This window comes from Cricetulus griseus, chromosome 5 (genome assembly GCF_003668045.3).
Source record: "Cricetulus griseus strain 17A/GY chromosome 5, alternate assembly CriGri-PICRH-1.0, whole genome shotgun sequence".
NCBI classification, from domain to species: domain Eukaryota; kingdom Metazoa; phylum Chordata; class Mammalia; order Rodentia; family Cricetidae; genus Cricetulus; species Cricetulus griseus.
In genome coordinates, this window is record NC_048598.1 from 65,365,291 (window position 1) to 65,385,151 (window position 19,861).

The window sequence follows — 19,861 nt, forward strand, 5'->3', positions numbered from 1 at the left end:
TTATTGGAGGCACATAGGAATTGAAGTGGGAGGGATGGTTATAAATAGTGTAAATACACTATTCATTGATGAAATTCTCAAAAATTTAATGAGAACCCCTTCCCAGAAAGATGCAAGCCAATATGTTTAGAGTTCAGATACCCTCCTGTTTCCATTTTGCTTTCAAATGATTCATCAACTAAAAGGAAAAAGAATATATTCAAAACATTGCCCCTCAATGAATTAATTTTATATTTAACTTTCTCAACCTTGTTATATTTTTTGAATAAGTAGAAAATATAGTACTGTTTGACAAAAGAATAAAGGATAAGAAAAAAGTAAGTGTCAAGGAGAAAACATGAAAGATTAAGAGCCAGGGAAGTTCACAATGCCAGTGGACTCTAAATTAGGTCAGATGTTAGAAAAGCAAAGCCAGTAATGCATATTGACACAATATAGCACTCTAGACTCTAGAAGCTGAGTATGTATATTTGTATTTATGTATATTTGTGTCTGTAAACACACATGCATACATATACAGATACACAGACACACAAACACACAGACACACCACACGCACGCACACACACACACACACACACACACACACACACACACACACACACACACACACAAAGCCTATGCAGCACTTCCTGTCATCCAGCCCTCCAGAGACTGAGTCACATGTGGTACCACATGCCTGTCATCCAAAATCAGGAGGCTGAGGCAAAATGATCTCCAGTTTCAAAAACAAACACAAAAAAGTAAGCCATCAGAGGTAAAGAGTGTGTGTGTCTTATCACTAAGAGCCTCACCCCAAGTGTTTTCTATATACCTCTGGAAACAAACATAAGAAAGTTTGATTTTAAGAACAAAAATGTGGATATCATGAATGCAGCCTGAGGGTGCTTTTTGTGCACAGCAGACACAAATCTTTGACTATTTCAAAGCTAATAAGAAAAGTTTGCTAAGGAATGACATGTGTCTGCAGTGAAGGGCAGGCCATCAGCTTGATCAGATCAATGTGTGTTCGACTGGGATGTCTTGTGAGCATGCGCAAATACTCACACAGGTAGAGAGAATGCTTGAGGAGGCAGACAGCACTGTCCTAGTTTGAATATCACACATCTTTCCAAATGTTACAGTGGTACACACGTAACGAAGGTGAGGAATAAATAAGATTGGTAGTTTGGTTGCTGCAAAGTATTTTCTGAAACGTGTGTTATGGTGCTGTACAACTGCATGGCTGCTGCCAGTTTCAGTAGAAGTCTCACTTGGAACCCAGTGCTTCCTTCATGATAACTTGCAGCCACAAGGCCACCTGGCATGAACTGTTTACCTATAGCATAGGGATAAAGGCACTGTCCTGCCGTGGTCTCTTTATTAGAACACCCGTGAGTCCTTGATTTTAATGTAGGAAACTGAATGTTAGTCGAGAAAGAATTAGGTGAGACAAAGGCTGCCAGTATTCTCTTTTGTTTACCGGAAAGAAACTGTTTAAGTAAAAACAAGAAATCAATATTTTCAATTTTTTTTTTTTCAGAGTAAAAGCGAGCAAATTACAGTGCGGCATCTGACATCAGGAAACTGGGAAGTGATACGGATCTTGGCCTATGATGAAACAACTCAAAAAATGTGAATTTTTTTACTTCTCTACAATGGGCTGCCATCAGCATTGTCAAGTGTAATCTTTTCTATTATAAGGGAATAATTTTCTTAGCAAAGTTCTTGTTCAAATAAGCTACCCCTGTAATAATAACCCTTTTTTTGAAAGCATCCTTAAGGACCACATACTGCTCTTGCAGAGGACCCAGGTTCAGTTCCCAGTACCCATATTAGGAGGCTTGCAACTACCTATAATTCCTCCTCCAGGGGAATGTGACGGCCTCTGCTGGCCTCCATGGGCACATACATATACAAATATAAATACAAATACACATAAATAAAAATAAACCTTAAAATTGTTAACTTGGATTCATTCCCAGACACTGTACACAAACCCAGGCTTATCATATACTCTTAAGACTTTGGGAAACATTGCAAAGTCAAGTGATTATTTTACAAAGCAAGATACATCCATTTCCCATTTCCCAGATGAAACAAATTCCCATGAGTGAATAACAATCCAGCCCTTGCCTGTCTTTTTCAAATTCAAGTGAAAACTAAGGTTGACAAAAATAAATATACCTCTAATGCCCTTTCTATTTTTTTCCAACAGTTACTTTCTGAGCACAGAGTTTTCTCCCCGAGGGAGGCAGCTGTACAGGTAGGTGGTGTGTACTCTTTTTCATTAGGTTGGCTTTTCAGAGCCATGAACACAATACAACAGAGGTGTGGGGAAAGTTCAGCTCATTTTCAATATGGCAAGAGAAGTACCAGTCTCCACGACAACCTCACACTCTTGGTCTTTTCTCTTCAGCACAGACCTCAGCAAGTGTAAGGAGCTACACCTGGATTAGGATCTCCTCTGTTGCTGCTTAGACTTTCTTTTAATTTGTTGATGACAAAAAAATAAAAACGACATAGCTTTCACTTTCACTTCAGAGAGAATAAAAGTTTATATTGGAGCCAGACATGAGTGATCATGGCCTGGGAATACAGATTTTGGAAACCCCAAATACAGTGTTCCAAGTGGGTAACAGTTTCACAGAGCTTTTACAGTAATAGGGCAAAGAAAGTCATGACTCAGGATACTTTTTAAGTACACTGGTGATAACCTCAGGTAGACAATTTACAATAAGCTTGTGAAATCTGTGCTATAGGCTCAGATGCTGGGATCTGACAATTCATCTTAGTTTGGATGTTGGCAGAATCTAGAGTTCTGTTCAGATATCCCAAAGGGATTTACCTAATAGTCACCACAATGTCAGTTAATACACAGAGGAAACCAATAAATGGCTATTCAAGAGGCTAAAACAGTCCAAGATAATCTGGCTCTGAACTTGCAACACTCCAACTTCTCTACAATCACTGAAGTACTAAGCATTCAGTCAACTTCTGTTGACTGAATTTAGTTCACATTGCAAACACAGCAATGAAGATATAAGAAAACACGGCTTAGTTTTAAATATGGCCCATCTCTGCAAGGACCTTGCTCTCTTACTCTCTTGTCCTTTGTGTTTGATCTTCTGGGAGCCTGAGGAAAATGCCAAGAGTAGATATTTCAGTAACACTTCTTTTTGTTTATCCACTTTTATAGTTTCACAGTACTTTTTGTGCATATGGCTTTTCTCACCTCCCCACATTACAGACATTTACGTATTTTTCTAGGAATCTTTTCTTCTGGACAATCTCACATTGAGTTTTCTGTATATCAATCAATGTGGCATAAATATAATTTATTCCTGTATAACATAATATAGATGATGGACAGGACTTTGAATATAAATTCTAGCAAGAAATGGCTTCTTTCCATGTCTTTTTCTTTCTCTTTTTTGTTTGTTCTCATTGTGTTGAGGTCATAAAAATAAATGAAATTGTTGGAGAGGTAGCCTTATCTGAGTCTAGAATGTTCTTTGCTTAAGTAAAATGAAGCAATACATATGTGAATATTCACATCTACCCAGCATTCCCAAATGTGAAAGTAAATTCATCAAGGGTTTAAGAGATCAGCTACTCAGCTTTAAAATGTTTCCTCATTCTGCAAGCTCTGAACAGGACCTCAGAAGGATGACTTTTATTTGGGGCAGGCAACGGGCCTATTATTTCTAGACTCTACATGCACTTGCTAATTTCCATTTCACACGCCTATTTTAAACACTTTAAGGCTGCTGTGGTTATTCTCAGTGGAAATTCACCCTGTTTGAAGAAGTTTCACCTCTCCTCCTTATTGAGTAGCCCAGGCTCTCTTTTGAGAAAAAAAAAAAATGTATATTGTGGACAGGGGAGAATGTTCTCACTGAAAGCATGGGGACTGGAATTTGGATTTTCAACTCCTATACAAAAGCTGGGTAGATGAAAATCCTCTTCTGAGAAGTAAAGATGTGGGGTTCCCAGAGCAAGAATAGGCAAACCCTTAGTTCAGAGACAAACTATCCAATTAAATGTGGGGAGCACTTAGGGAAGATACCCACATCAACTTCTGGCCTCCACAAAAATGTATATGCACAGAAACACAAATTCTGGAGAACAGTACCTCTCACAATCAAGTTGGGTCTTATGACATCAATTAAGACAATTAAGAAAACTCCTCAGGCCGGACGGTGGGGGTGCATGCCTTTAATCCCAGCACTGGAGAGGCAGAGGCAGGTGGATCTCTGTGAGTTAGAGACAAGCCTGGTCTACAAGAGCTAGTTCCAGGACAGCCTCCAAAGCCGCAGGGAAACCCTGTCTTGAAAATCCAGAAAAAAAAATATTCCTCAGAGATATGTTCATAAACCAATTAAACCAGATTAATCGCCTTTATGACCATAGGTAATGTGAATTTGACAATGAAAACTAATTTTCACAACTATGAACAATGTTTAGAGATGTAGAAATACTTGATCATATTTTATTCCTTTCATTTAAAATAACAACAAAAAGAAATATTAACACCTATGGACACCTAATTTTTGACAAAGAAGTTAAAACTATATAATAGAAAAAAGAAAGCATCTTCAACAAATGGTGCTGGCATAACCAGATGTGGACATGTAGAAGATCGCAGATAGATCCATATCTATTGTCATGCACAAAACTCAAGTAAAAATGGATCAAAGACCTCAACATAAATACAGCCACACTGAATCTCTTAGAATAGAAAGTGGAAGGTACTCTTGAATGAATTCACACAGACCACTTGTTGAGCATAAAACCATTCGAATAGACACTGAGGTTGTCAATTAATAAATGGGACCTCCTGAAACTGAGAAGCTTTTGTAAGGCAAAGAACACAACCAATTAGACAAAACAGCAGCCCACAGACTGGGAAAAGATCTTCACCAACCCCACATCAGACAGACAGCTGATTTCCAAAATATATAAAAAACTCAAGAATCTAGTCACCTAAACACCAAATAATTCAATTAAAAAATAGGATACAGAACTAAACAGATAATACTCAATAGAGGAATCTAAAATGGCTGAAAAACACATAAGAGAGTGCTCAACATCTTTATCCACCAAGGAAATGCAAATCAAAACAATTCTGAGATATCATCTTCCACCTGTCAGAATGGCTAAAACAAAAACACCAATGACAGTTTATGCTGGAGAGGATGTGAAGAAAGGGGAATGCTTCTCCATTGCTGGTAAGTGTGCAAACTTGTACAGCCACTTTGGAAATCAGTATGGAGATTTCTCCAGAAAATGGGAACCAGTCTCCCTCAAGATCCAACAATTCCACTCTTAGGCATATATGCAAAAGAAGCACATTCATACAACAAGGACATCTGTTCAACTATGTTCTTAGCAGCATTATTTGTAATAGGCAGAACCTGGAAGCAACCTAGATGCCCCTCAGCCAAAGAATGGTTAGAGAAAATGTGATAGATACATTTACACAATAAAGTACTACTCAGTGGAAACAAAAAATGAAATCTTGAAATTCGCAGGCAAATGGATGGAACTAGAAGAAACTATCCTGAGTGAGGTAACCCAGTTACAGAAAGACAAACATGCTATGAACTCACTCATATATGGATATTAGACGTAGAGCAAAGAATTACCAGCCTACAATCCACACCTCCAGAGAAGCTAAAAGACAAGGAGGACTCTAAGAGAGACATACATGGTCCCCTGGAGAAGGGAAAAAGGGACAAGAGCCCCTGAACAAATGAGGAGCCTGAGGGAGGGAAGAGGAAGGTGGGAGAAAGAGGAGGGGGGAAGTGGATGTGGGGGAGAACTTAAGGGATCAGGAAGATTTTGGGGAGAGGAATAGAGGAGAGCAAGAAAAGCGACACATCAATAGAGGGAGGAGAACAGGTTTAAAGAGAAATCTGGCACTAAGGATGTGTAGAGATCCACAAGGATTACCCCAACTAGCAACCTTAGCAATAGTGGAGAGGCTACGTTAAATGCTGGTCCCTTATAATGAGAATGATGACTACCCTAAATGCCATCCTAGAGCCTTCATCTAGTCGTTGATGGAAACAGAAGCAGAAATCCAGAGCTTAGCACTGAGCCAAACTCCTGGAATCCTGTTTCACAGAGGGAGGAGTGACCAACAAAGCAGTTAAGACCACACTGGGAAAACCCACAGAAACAGCTGACCTGAGCAAGTGGGAACTCATGGACCCTAGACTGACAGCTGGGGAACCAACATAGGACCAAACCAGGACCTCTAAATGTTGGTGTCAGCTAGGAACACTGGGCATTCTATGGGGCCTCTGGCAGTGGAACCAGGATGTATCCCTAGTTAATGAACAGACTTCAGGATCCCATTTCCCATGGAGATATATTCTCTTAGCCTAGACACACAGGGGAGGGCCTATACCCTGCCCCAAAGGACTTGACAGATTTTGATGACCCCTCATGGCAGTCCTCAGCCTCCCTGGGGAGTAGGTGGGGGATGGGATGGGGTGTAAGTGGGGGACAGGGGAGAATAGGAAGGAGAGGGAACTGGGATTGATATGTAAAATAGGATTGTGCCTAATTTAAATAAAATTTATATAAAAGAGAAATGTTAGAGACAAGCCTTTGTCTTTGATCAAGATCATTGGATAAACATACTTGAGGCTGTTTACTCTTATTAGTCTAAAGGAGATTTGAAGTACACTAACTGCTTAGATCTGTGTGGTTACCTGTCTCAAGACTGGGGCCTAAGCAGTCAATGGTCCATGACCTGGACTAGTGCAGTGGGCTGTGCTATGAAGAGAATACAATGCTAACATGTATCCTCTCACATGGCACAGGAAGTGCCATTAGGCTTGACAGCAAGATAGAATTTGATCCAGAAAACTCAGTCATTAGCCTGCTTGAGTGTAAAAATGACCTGTGGTTGATTTAATGTATGGAAGAATCAGAACTGTTACCAAATTCAGTGTTTGTATTTTTGTCTGAAAGTGGTGTATTTTTTGTTTCAGGAATGTCATAAACTGAGTAGTGTAAAGGGTGGCTGGGCAGATAATGGGTAAAGACCTTACTGTACAAGTATGAGGATCTGAGTTCTGATCCCCAGCACACATATAAAAAGTGGGGGTATATGCCTATTATAATAGTGCTGGATGGGTTGAAACAGAGTGATGCCTGGAATTTGTCAGCCAGCCAGTATAGCTGAAAGGGCCAGATTTGAGCTCTGTGAGAAAATCTGTCTCAAAAAATAAAGTGGGGAGAAGTAGCAGATGACATCCAACATCAGCATTTGAGTCCTGTACATGAATACAAAGAAGAGTGTTCCTGAATACACATGCATATCACACATGCATACATACTAAATAAATACATCTTAAATACCAATTTGGATCTCTAAAGAGCTTCAATGTGAAAGCTTTATGGAAAAGGACAGGGAGAAAAAGGCTTTAAATCTTAGAGTTACCACTGACAAGGTAAATGCAACCCAGAAACTTTCTAAATCTCTCTGGGATAATGGTTTGACATCACTGAAGATGTATTTAGTAAAACTGAATTTAGCCCTGAAAACATTTAAATGGTAACAAATTCATAACCATAGTTCAAATAACTGTACTTGATTATCTCACAAGTCATCAGAGGGTACATTTTAAGCGCCTAACATGTCTGTGGATTGTGATGATCTCACAGCATTCCAAATATAAAGTTGTGACTCTGAGGGCTACAAATAACACTGAGTCAGGGTCCCTTCTCCCAACCTTGTGTCCCTTCTAATACCTCTTCTATTTTACCCATTATTGTCATTTACTAGGCATCATATTCAATATGGTTATTATTTGTACATTCATGTGTATCTAAATTTGTGAACCATTCTAAAATATGGTTGAGGACACTTTGTTCAAATAAGCTTTTGGTTACTGTATATTAATCATGCATATTAACTGTTATTATCAGATTTTTATAAGTGTATGTATTTTGATCATATTCAGTTATCTCCTCCCCACCTACTCCTGCTTGTCTTTTCCTCTTCTCAAGTCTCCCTCTACTTTGATGTGAGTGTTTGTGTGTGTCAAGGATGCCTTTAGAGTTCTGACAGGAACATGGGTAACTCATCACTGACTAAAACACAAGAAAATGTCTCCCCTTCCCTCAGGAGCCATTAGCTGCCCATAAATCCCCAAAACATCCAATATGAGAACTCTTCTTTTGAGGGTAAAGAAAGCATATGTTTTCTTCTACTGACTAGGCTAATATTGTGCTTGGAACTATTTGTAAAATAAAAGGTATTGGTATGTTGTTTGATCTTCAATGAATTTGTCATGCCTTCTGACCTAAAGAACCATTATCATAAAATAAAGACAAAAAGTTTCCTATTGATCTCATAGGTCAGTAGTAGTTCATGTATTATCACTACACAATTGTGGTTTCTTTATTTAAAATCTCAGTGACATCTTTGATAGCAAAATTTAAGATGCTGAAGTTTAATGTTTAGATTGTTGAGGTTATAAAATTATGAGCTTCATTTGAGGAAAGTTGTAGAAATATTTATTCATCTTTTGGCTGGTATTTATTGAAGATTACTTTATCTGTACATTTGTGAAGATTTTTTTTTTTGACTTCACATACCAATACTTATGAAGAAAATGTAGAGGCTGGAGATAACTCAGCAGTCAAAAGTTTATTTGTCCCTAAGACACAAATGTGCTTTGGGAGCCCATTCCCTATGGAAGGATACTCTCTCAGCCTAGATACACAGGGGAGGGCCTAGGTCCTGCCCCAAATGCTGTGTCAGACTCTGATGATCCCTCATGGGAGGCCTCACCCTCTCTGGGGAATGGATGGGGGCGGGATTGAGATTGGTGAAGGGGATGGGAGGACAGAATGGAGAGGGAACTGGGATTGGTATATAAAATAAGATTTTTTAAATTTAAATAAAAATGTATTTTAAAAAGTTTGTGTTGCACTTGCAGAGTACCAGAGTTCACTTCCCATCACCCCCTTCTGACCTCCTCAGGTATCCAGGCATACCTGCATATACACATGGGCATACACACAAATAAAAATAAAATAAATAATGCTGGGAAGTGGTGGTGCATGCCTTTAATCCCAGCACTTGGAAGGCAGAAGCAAGTGGATCCCTGTGAGTTTAAGGCCAGCCTGGTCTAACGAGTGAGTACCAGGACAGGCTCCAAAGCTACACAGAGAAATTCTGACTTGAAAAACCTAAATAAATAAATATTAAAAGGGGAAATGAGGTTATCATAAATTGTAGTGAATCCCATGGAAATCAGTGAATTTATTAATAGTTATACACATCTACAACATATATGCACATATCATAATTTTAATGTTATCCCCAGAAGAAAAATGTATATAACTTTAATCATAGAAAGTGATTTGGCATGTGTTGGATGAATCACAAGATAGAGGGTATTTCCAAAGGAGCTGTGAGGAAACTTTTCTGTTTCACTGTCTTTAAATGTCGATGCCATGAAATTCAAGTGTTTATATTAATAATATTTCTCATTTTGTTTTATTTTTCCAGTGCTTCTACTGAGGGACAGTTGAATCGTGATTGCATCTCATGCAACTTTATGAAAGATGATTGCACATATTTTGATGCCAGCTTCAGTCCTATGAACCAACATTTCTTGTTATTCTGTGAAGGTTAGATAGTATGTGCTTTTCAATGGGATCCATTGCATATGCTTGGTTTGACCAGTTTCATTGTTAACAGGTGTTTATAAGTTAGATATTTGCTGAGATTTGATGCTTGTTCCACTATTTACTTGGAGAAGGCCAGAAGAGGGCTTCAGATTTCCTGGAGCTGGAGTAGGTGGTTGTGAGCTTTTCACCTTGGGTACTGGAAATTGAATCTAGGTTCTTTCCAAGGACAACATATGCCCTTAACTGCTGAGCCATCTCTCCAGTTTCCTTAGACTAGAAGTCTTTAAGAGTCAAAGTGAATGTGCAATCTATAGAGACATCTGAACCTGGGGAATCTAAAGAGGCAGATAATTATTTTTGACAAAATCACAGCACAATAATGATTTGTCTATTAAGAGAATCAACAGCCACCTTCCTCCTAAACAGTCATTTTAACATTAAGAGATTTAGGATCAGTGGTGATAAAAGAGCCAACTTCATAGGTAAATTACTTTCCTTGTGAAAACGGGGACCTGAATTTGGTCCCCAGAAATAAAACTGAAAAAAGACATTGAGAATGATGACATGTACCTGTTACCCTAGTGCTGGGGAAGACCAGCAGGAAGATACCTGGAGCTGGATGGTATCCAACCTCACCTACCTGGCCAATTCAAAGCTAGAGAAAGACACTATCCCAAAAAAAGATGAATGGCAACTGAAGAGCTGTGCCCAAGATTGTCCTCTGATCTCTAACTATACACATACAGGTGGACCTGCTCACCCATGCATGTAAAGATTTGGAATTATGTGACCTCATCTCCTCTGCTCTCCTTCATTTGGTGCTGAGCAGTACTCCCACCCTTTATTCCTTCTTTTGTTTTAGGACATCATGCCACAGTCCAACATGGATATGTTATGAGACATCTTTCAAAGATGTACTAAAGACTCCTTTTTCCTTTAATGTGGTACTGTACATCTCATATATGAAATGAGATCCATACATACATCCCCTTGAAATGTAATGAGTGACATAAATTCTGTTTAATTTGCTTCTTGTTTTTTCAATTTTAGATGTAAAGTACTTCCATTGGGAAGAAGGAATTCTGCCATGTAGTCCTCATGATAAGCATAGCTTATGTGTCTTTATTATATTTATTTATTTGCTTTTGTATGTGTGTTTGCATGTATGTGTACATGCCATGAGGCATATGTGGAGGTCAGAGGACAAATTATGGGAATCAGTTCTCTCCTTCCACCATTGTCTTCACAACAAGAATCTTTGCCCATTCAAATATCTTCCCAGCCACCTTACACATCTTTAAAAACCTATTTATTTGTGTTTTTAAATTTCAGGTCCAAGGGTCCCAGTGGTCAGCCTCCACAGTACAGACAATCCATCAAGTGAGTACCAAAGAAGACAGCTTTGAAAATTGTGCTTGGCATCTATCATAGGCAAAGTTTTGTTTTGTTTGTTTGTTTTAATTCAGGGTGCCAAACACTCTGGAACCTTATTCAAAAGGATCCTTAGCATAAATAATGCTTTTAAAGGTCTTCATGTTGACTTTATGTATGATAAAAAAGTGAAGGTGGTGTTTTGATAATGTTACAGGATCGGCTACATGTTGACACCTGCTGTGTCTATCTATACCCAATGAAGAAAGATTGGCAGCTCTAAGCATTCCCACCTGCTTGCCTCTGACTTTGTGGATCATTTTTAGCTTCGTATAGGTTATATACAATCTCATGCCTTTTATAAAGATTATCACACTTCATAGATCAAAATATATCTATTTATATTGAAAACATTATTTGCTTATTTGACTTGTGGGTGGGGGTATGAGTTCTCCTCTTTTTTTCAGGGAACAGAAAACATAATTTAATCCACTGGCTAATGTAATATGAAGGTCAGAGATAGTAAAAAAAAGTTTGAAAAAATTATAAAATATTATTGGTTTATTTTCTCCTATTTGTACTAGATATGCTAATATCATATGTATATATTCACATATACATAATTATGCGTGAATAGTCTTGTTTATTCATTTTCATATTCAGCCAACTTTTTTATTGGCCACCCATGTTATCAAGTAATGCAGGAGTGGCTATAATTTCATTAATAAGATGGTTGTATGTTTAAGAACTTGAAATAGAGCTGGGCCTTGGTGGCGCATGGCTTTAATCCCAGCACTTGGGAGGCAGAGACAGGTGGATCTCTGTGAGTTTGAGACCAGCCTGGTCTACAAGAGCTAGTTCCAGGACAGCCTCCAAAGCCACAGAGAAACCCTGTCTCGAAAAAAACAAAAACAAAAACAAAAACAAAAACAAAAAACAACCAAACAAAAACAAAAACAAAAAACCAAGAACTTGAAATAGAGCAAATGAGTAAGAATTTAATTAAGTTAATCTTTTTTCAACATTTATTGATTCATTTTTATGTGTACATATGTGAGTTTGTATGCCTAGTGTATGTACTTACATGATATGCATGCAGATGTACCCATGGAGGCTAAAAGAAGGCATTAGATCTCATGGACCAGGATTTACAATCAGTTGTGAGCTGGCCTGTATGAGTATTAGGAAGAAAATCCAGGTCCTCTGGGAGATCAGTATGCACTCTTACTACTGCACCATCCTTCCAATCCCCAGTTGAGCTGATCTTAGAATGAATTTCCATATTATATTCCTTTTTCAACCCTGTCTTCTATCTTCGTTTTCTACTTTTGTTTCCCAATTTACAAAGTCACAATTCTTGTACTTGAATGACTTATCATATGCTGTATAATCTTTTAATTTTAATTTTATTTATGTGGATATGAATATATGCCATATATGTTCAACAGCCAGTGGAGGCCAGAAGAGGGTGCCAGATCAAGATTAGAACCCATTCTTGACCACTGAGCCATCTCTTCAGCTCTACAAACTATATAATCTTATCATTAAATGCTTGCTGTTTGACTCATTGAAGTAGGAGAATTCCTGAGAAAAATTGTTTTTTTTTCCCTTATACATATAAAGAAACTGAGTCACAGAGAGATTAGACTTGGAAAGAGCTATATTAATATTTAATAGAGCCAGAAATTAAATGAAGCAGTCTGAGCTTAGAACTTTTTTCTGTCACAGTTTTATCCTGAATCACATTTACTGAAGTAGCAATCTTCATTACATGTGACTATGGATGTAAATGTGTAAAACTGTGGGACATGTGCCATTCCAAGAAAAGAAAGCAGCCCATGCTCATCAAGTTTTACCATATTGAGATTCATCACCTGTTCTCACAAAGATAGGTCCTGAATTTGTGTTGTTTTCTTGTATGGCTGAAAGATATTTCAGCATCTATTTCATTTTTTCTTTCCTCCTTTATCCTCATCTTCAAAATATATCTTAAAGGAGATGTAGTAATTGATTGAATCTGCTCACTACTCAGCAAAGATAATTATTTTTTGACAGTGATAATCCTTTTATTTCTGCACATATTTAGGGTCATTTATAAAGTGTGTGAGTTAACATATTCTATATTGAATTAATTTGGAATCACCTACTTACTACTTTGATTAAATTCTATAATATGCATAATTCATAGAAATAATAAATATCTAAAAGCTTCCCATGCCTTCACTTAATGTGAAACATTTCAGTAATCAGGGCATCAGTTTTGGAGAACCTACTTATGAATGCAACATCCAAGCAGAGATGGTTATAACAACTTCAGTTGAGATAACAAAATAGAGAGAAACTTTAATTTTGCACATACAAAATCATTGTAAGAAATGACTCCATCTTCACCTTCTGAGAGCAAAAAGACAGAAGTTACTAGCTTCAAGGATCACTTTCCTTGGAGCAAAAGTGACAAATAAATACATTTACAGTAAGAGATATGTTTATGACCTGTGAGATCTGATAGCTGACAGTTCTTGATGTCACAAGATGATTCAAAAAACAGTCTTGATGACATATGGATTTAATTTTATTCTGTTGTTACAAAGTTATGTTTTTATAACATTACTGACAACTACAGAACATTCCTCCTGACAAGTACTAAATATTTTTTATGTTCCAAACAAGAAGTCAGCTATGATTGCCTCATGATCAAGAAGTAAAATTTTTAATTGTCTGAGTGGACAGAGGATAGATGCTTGCTCTTCTTTCGAAGGAAAATTATTTAGGGAGACAGAGGTTTTATTTAATGACAAATGGGACTAAGCTTGAAACATAGAAGCATACATGAGATAGTTTATCTGTTATCTGGGCTATATGAAGTAAAATATGGCATGAGCAGAAAATTGAGAAAAGAAAAGTAATTTTACCAACATGAAAACCAATGTAAAACAGAGTAAATAAAACATCATCTAATGACTTTCCTTACAAATTGATAATGCAAAAGCTTTATTTTAATAGTGACAATAGGAAGAGGCTCTCATAGTTTTCCATTAGAAACATAAAGAACAATGAACATTTAGGAACATAACAAAATCAGCAATCTCCAATCTTTCATATCTTCTTTTTTCCTTTGGCAATTAAAGCTAAGTAAATAAATCTGAATATAGAGATATTGATGATTGTAAGTCATATAAAAATTGCAAGAAGATGTTGCTAAAGTGTTAGAACACCTTCCTAGCATACACAAAGAGCTAAGTTCAATCATTGGCACCACATAACTGCGTGTGGTGTTTCGAGAGCTTCTGATCCCAGCACTTTGGAAGTAGAGGCAAGAGCATCAGAAGTTCAAGGTCATCCTTAGCTATCTAGTGAGTTCAAGGATCATGAGATTCTGTCTCAAAACAAAACAACAATAAAACAGAAGGTATTGTCTCAGATATTCAGAGATCTCACATTTACTTAGGAACCTTTCATGTAATTTTGTTGTTGTTTCTGTTTTATTATTTTCCAAATACTCTATACTGAGCATGCATTCCAGGTATAATAAAGAAGAAACTTTTGTAGACTTCATATGTGGCATAAATACCACAATTCTACATGGTTAATGTTTGAAACATGCTTTTCATCTACTGCTGTCCATTTTCATCTAGGTGAATCACAGTGAGAAATGTGTGCAGCAGGCTCACTTCTCATAAGGTTTTCAACTCAAGGACAGGGCACCTCAGATCTCCAGCCTTGAGGGTATGCAGATTTTGTTGTCACTTCCTAGGAGAAGTGCATCCCATAAAGGGACCAAGGAATAGGGCAGCTGTCTATCTGTCTGTGTCTTTACTCTGCTTAGGCAGTCAACAGCATTCCATTATGTAGGCTCCCCTTAAACACCATTTTTTTTTTTTGGCCTCTGAATACCATTAATGTATGATTTGTGGGGGCTAAGCTCCTCCATGATTTTGGTAGCTAAATCATGGGAATGGGGCTCCTGTCACTTTCTTTGCCCTATCCATCAGTTCCTTCCATGCTTTTGAATATATCTGTTTCTTTTCCTTTGTTTCTTTCTTTCTATCCCTGATCTTCCATATCTCTTTGTTGCTGCATTTTTATTCTTTTCTTAATTCTTATCATCTTTCATTTCATTTTCTTTACAAATTTCTGTTCTTGTTATTTTCTCTTTGCTTCTTTTTCTCCACACTTAACTAAATGTCTTAGTGTTGCCTCATATTTAAATCATTTGTTGAGAAGAAGCCATTTTTACTAAACCTATTTTCTAAATGTATTGTAATTTATGGTGTGCCAATATTATTTTGAAATGTTTTAAATCTTTTTAAAATTTGTTTTTTAAATGCAATTTAGTTCTCGGTGCTCATAGAGAGACATTTATTTCATGAATAAATTAATTCCATTTAACTTAATACAAAAAATTCCTACTGCTGTTACAGTGATGTAATTGGTTTACTTCTAATTATGTTTTTCCAACTGGTAATTTATAATAAGTTATATGAAATTACTACTATAATACTCTCACATTGGTCCCACTAGATGTTCTTATTTCTTTACTTAATTATTAATTGTAGCACAATAAACTAGTGCACATTTCTAAAACAAAGTATTAAAATGTAATATGTATTTAGAGGTGTAAATACAAAAATTTTACAAATTTTAATGTCATGTCATTTGTGCTAACATTGTCAAGTGATGTTGGCACCTTGTACATGCAAAAATGTGGTTGTTTTATGTGTTCAATGTGCTTTTATATTAGTGTTTAGAACACAAATAGTTAATGTTAGTGGACTATAGAGGGTACGACTTTTCATTTTTAGGAACACAGAGACTTTTCAGTGGGTAAGAGTGCCTGCTGCCAAGCTTATGAGTTCAATTCCCCAGGCATACAATGTGGAAGGAAATGACTACCAAAAGTTGTCCTCTGATCTCCTCATGTGTGCCTTATAGTATGGACCACTAAATATGTAAATAAAAATGCAATTAAAATTTTAAAATATGAATTCACATTTTAAAATATTTATTATGAAAAGTTTTTGATGGTTCTTTGATAATATTTAGAATTTAAATAACAAAAGATGGTTGAGTTTTAGGAAGGTCAGATAGCACACTCTCCACAATTTTTGTTATTGAGAAAAATTTTTAAGAAGTATAAATTAAGAAGTATACATAGAAGTCATAACTCAATTGAATAAACATAAATGTTGATGTATATTCACACTTACAATCTGACACTGATAATAAAGTTAAAATTTGAATCAAGGGGCCTAGTATACCACTGGCTGACTGGAATTAGACATAAAGTTTTGGAGGGCCAGATAGAAGGTACAGTAAAAAATTAGGAGTGGCTTAGGGAGATTGATTTATGTATCTTTTCAATCTGGTCCAGCCTGTAATTTCTCCTCTGTTTTCTTGATCTATGAGGTTTGTATCACAATATTGACTCCTGAGGTTTTATTAATAATAAAATTAGTTAGATAAACACATCACAGAAATGAATTGATTGTGGTAGAGTGTGACCCTTTCTCTTGATTCCTGAGGCTAAGGATGGGAGCCCAGGGGATGAACACTCACTTGGCATGTGTGAGGCCCTGGGCTCCATCTCCAGAACAGCAAATAACAGCAGCACAAGAAGTAGATAATTCAAATATAGAAAATGCCAGTATGGTAAGTAGAAAAGATAGGATGTGATTTTACTAAGGAAATTAATAAACACAAAATATTTGGAATAAAACCAAAATGCAGAGTGGATAATGTCAAAGAAAGTATTGAAATTTATTTACTTGAAATATTAGGAAAAAAAATCTTCCGGAAATACATAAAAAATATGTGAAATCAGTCATGGAACCTCTGTTGGTAATGGACCAGTATCTGCATCTGGCTGTACTCAGACAACAGGAGTTATAAAACTAGATTACAGAATAATAGTCAGAATCACCAAAAATAATCTTATTAAAAAATCAAAGGTTAATAAAATCCAAATAAAGTAAATCCTAATTTAAAAATAAACAACATTAATGAACAGAAAAAACAAATTGCCAAAAGTCCAAAATAAGGGGTAAAAAAAAAAAATCAACAATAGAAAATGGTTAGATCTGCTCCATTGCATATAACAGTGATAAAATGTAACTACATGTGTCTCATCTGACAATAAGTAAAGCAAATACCATATATTTAAAATGCAAATAGAACATAAAAAGCCTTTACTAATGTATTACACATAATTCTAAGTGAATGTACTACTAAATTTACCAAGCTGTTCCAGAAACTACAGACCAAGGCACACATCTAATCCTGGAAGGCAGAAGGCAGACGATCTCAGATTGGAGATTAATTTAGGTTACAAAAAGTGTCCAAATCCAGCATGGGCACATGAAATGCTGTGTGAGAAAGGAAGAAAACCTATCCCATCTATTACCTATATTCCAAATTCAGAACCAAATAAAATTAAAAGAAAATCTTGAGTAAAAAGGCTCCATTGGTGAAATGTTTAGCTTGCCAGCACAAAGACCTGAGTTCAGTCCCCAGAATTGTCTTTTAAAAAGCAGTGCTTTGTGGGAATAACTTAATCCTAATCTGAGGAGGTGGAGACAGGAGGATCCCTGGGGCTCACAGGGCAGTCAGAGACCCTGTGGACAGTAAGAGACCCTATCTCTAACAAAAACACAAAGGTGGACTGCACCTGTTGAAACATGAGGTTGTTTTGTGACTTCTGCAAGATAGATAGTGCGCCCCTCACACTCACAAAACACACACACACACACACACACACACACACACACACACACACACACACACACTCAAGAAAGAGAAAGAGACAGCAAAAAGAAAAGCAAAAGACTAAGATTCTATGATGTTCACTAACATTATACAATGTTTTCTTATTCCCTGTTGCAGAAGCAAGCACCGCTAATCCATGTGATTCACCATAGTTAGATGAGAATCACAAAAGATTTAGAAAAATAACATTTGATAAATTTGACAAACATTTAATAATATAACTATAGCAATTTTAAATGGACACTACAAAAACATGAAAAGAGAATTCCTGAAATTGATGATGGTATCCACAAAAATACTATGCCTGGCATCATGTATGACATTGAAAGACAGATGCTTCTGTGCAATCAAAGGGGAAAAGCTAGCTTTCTCCAGCCCTTTCTCTCCCTTTCTCTTCCACATTCAGTTGGAAGACTCAGCCAGGGCAAAGGCAAGAATAATAATAGCAAAACTGCCTTTATTCTTTATTTGTGTAAGACATAGTTACACACAAGAAAAATTTTAAAAGTAAGCAAAATCCTACATATTGCAAAGCAAACATGATCACAGATATATAAAGTTTAAAAGTAGCTAAAATACTGAGAATAACATTGATGCAATACTTAGAAATAAATCTAGTTAAAACACATGGCCCCTAAAATAAAAACTATATGTCTGGGAGACATCAAAGACTCAGATAAACACACACACACACACACACACACACACACACACACACACACACACACACACACACACACACACATTTTAGTATGTAAACTCTCCCCAGATGTATTTTTAAAATATAATTTTTGAGACATGTTTTCTCTGTTTATCTCTGGATGTCCTGGAACTCACTCTGTAGTCCAGGCTGGCCTTGGACTCAGAGAGATCTGACTGCCTCTGCATCCCAAGTGCTAGGACTAAAGGTGGGTGTCACCACCAGCTATCTATGTTTACATTAAACAAAATGTAAGTAAAATCTAGCAAGTTACTTATGAACTTTCAATAGTAAACTTAAAAAATAGTTACACTTATTTTATTTATTGTGTAACGTCCTCATGTCACAACACATGCATATAGGTGAGGAGACAATTTGCCCACATTGGTCCTTTGTATCAGCCTTAGTTGCTAAGGCTTGGCCACACACACCTTTATGTGCTGAGATATCTCCCAAGACCATAAGTCAAATTTAAAATTTTTGTTTGATTATTAGTATTTGTTATATTTCCAAGTTCATCGTCATCCTCTGCAACATATAATATTATATTGGTCTCACTTGCAATTTTTCTTCTTAGACTATAATTATCATGTATCTCATATTTTGCATGTTTAGTTTTGGAATATGATTTTGTGCTTTTTTCCAGCTTATTGAACAGTTGGTCTATAATTTTAACATTCTCATTTGAGACTGATACTTTGTGGGTCACTTCTGGGTTATTTCTACTGACTACATTTTGTTCTCCTCCTGAGTTTTTATGTCAGTATCTAAATTATTCAAATTTTATCTCATTTACTGCTAGATAATTTTGCAATCTTTTAAATATTCTAAAGGAGAGTAGTAGCATGATCAGACTTTTATTTTGAAATGTAAATGGTAACCCTGATGTACCAGAACAAATGGGAGGAAATTCATTGAAATGATGACGTTCAGTTGGAACAGCCCTGTGCTGATTTAAGAGACAAACTAGAGGTTTCCCTCAATGCCCAGAACAACGCCTGATGAGTAGTAGCAACCTGATGATATTTTTTGGTATTGGATTGATTCCTAGTTATTGGATAGAAGGTAGCTCTTCATATGCCCCTTTGGATTTGCAGAATGCTTAATTATAATGTTTTTATTATTTGAGAATTTCATAGATATGTACAGTGTATTCTGATCATTCTCACCCACCCCCAATTCTCTCCCTAACTCATGACAAATCAAACTCCTACCCTTCATGGACCCCCTTCAACATCATGACCTTTTCTTTTTCTATAACCCACCAATTCCACTTTATGTTGGTCATATACTTGTGGTTGTGGGGACATCCACTAAAGCATGAACAACTTGCCAGAGCCACACCATTAAGGAAAATGTTTTCTCCCTCCAATAGCTTCCTGGCTACAAATA

General features: G+C 36.6%; 1 protein-coding gene across 1 annotated transcript in view; it reads left to right on the plus strand.

Annotated features, from left to right (window-relative positions):
• The window catches only part of Dpp10 (dipeptidyl peptidase like 10), a 512,276-nt gene that overhangs the window by 456,710 nt on the left and 35,705 nt on the right, over positions 1-19,861 (plus strand). The window contains exons 14-17 of the mRNA XM_035445836.1: positions 1,523-1,614; positions 2,198-2,245; positions 9,515-9,636; positions 10,969-11,016. Of these exons, the coding sequence (XP_035301727.1) occupies positions 1,523-1,614; positions 2,198-2,245; positions 9,515-9,636; positions 10,969-11,016 (310 nt within the window). The remainder of the gene's footprint in view (positions 1-1,522; positions 1,615-2,197; positions 2,246-9,514; positions 9,637-10,968; positions 11,017-19,861) is intronic.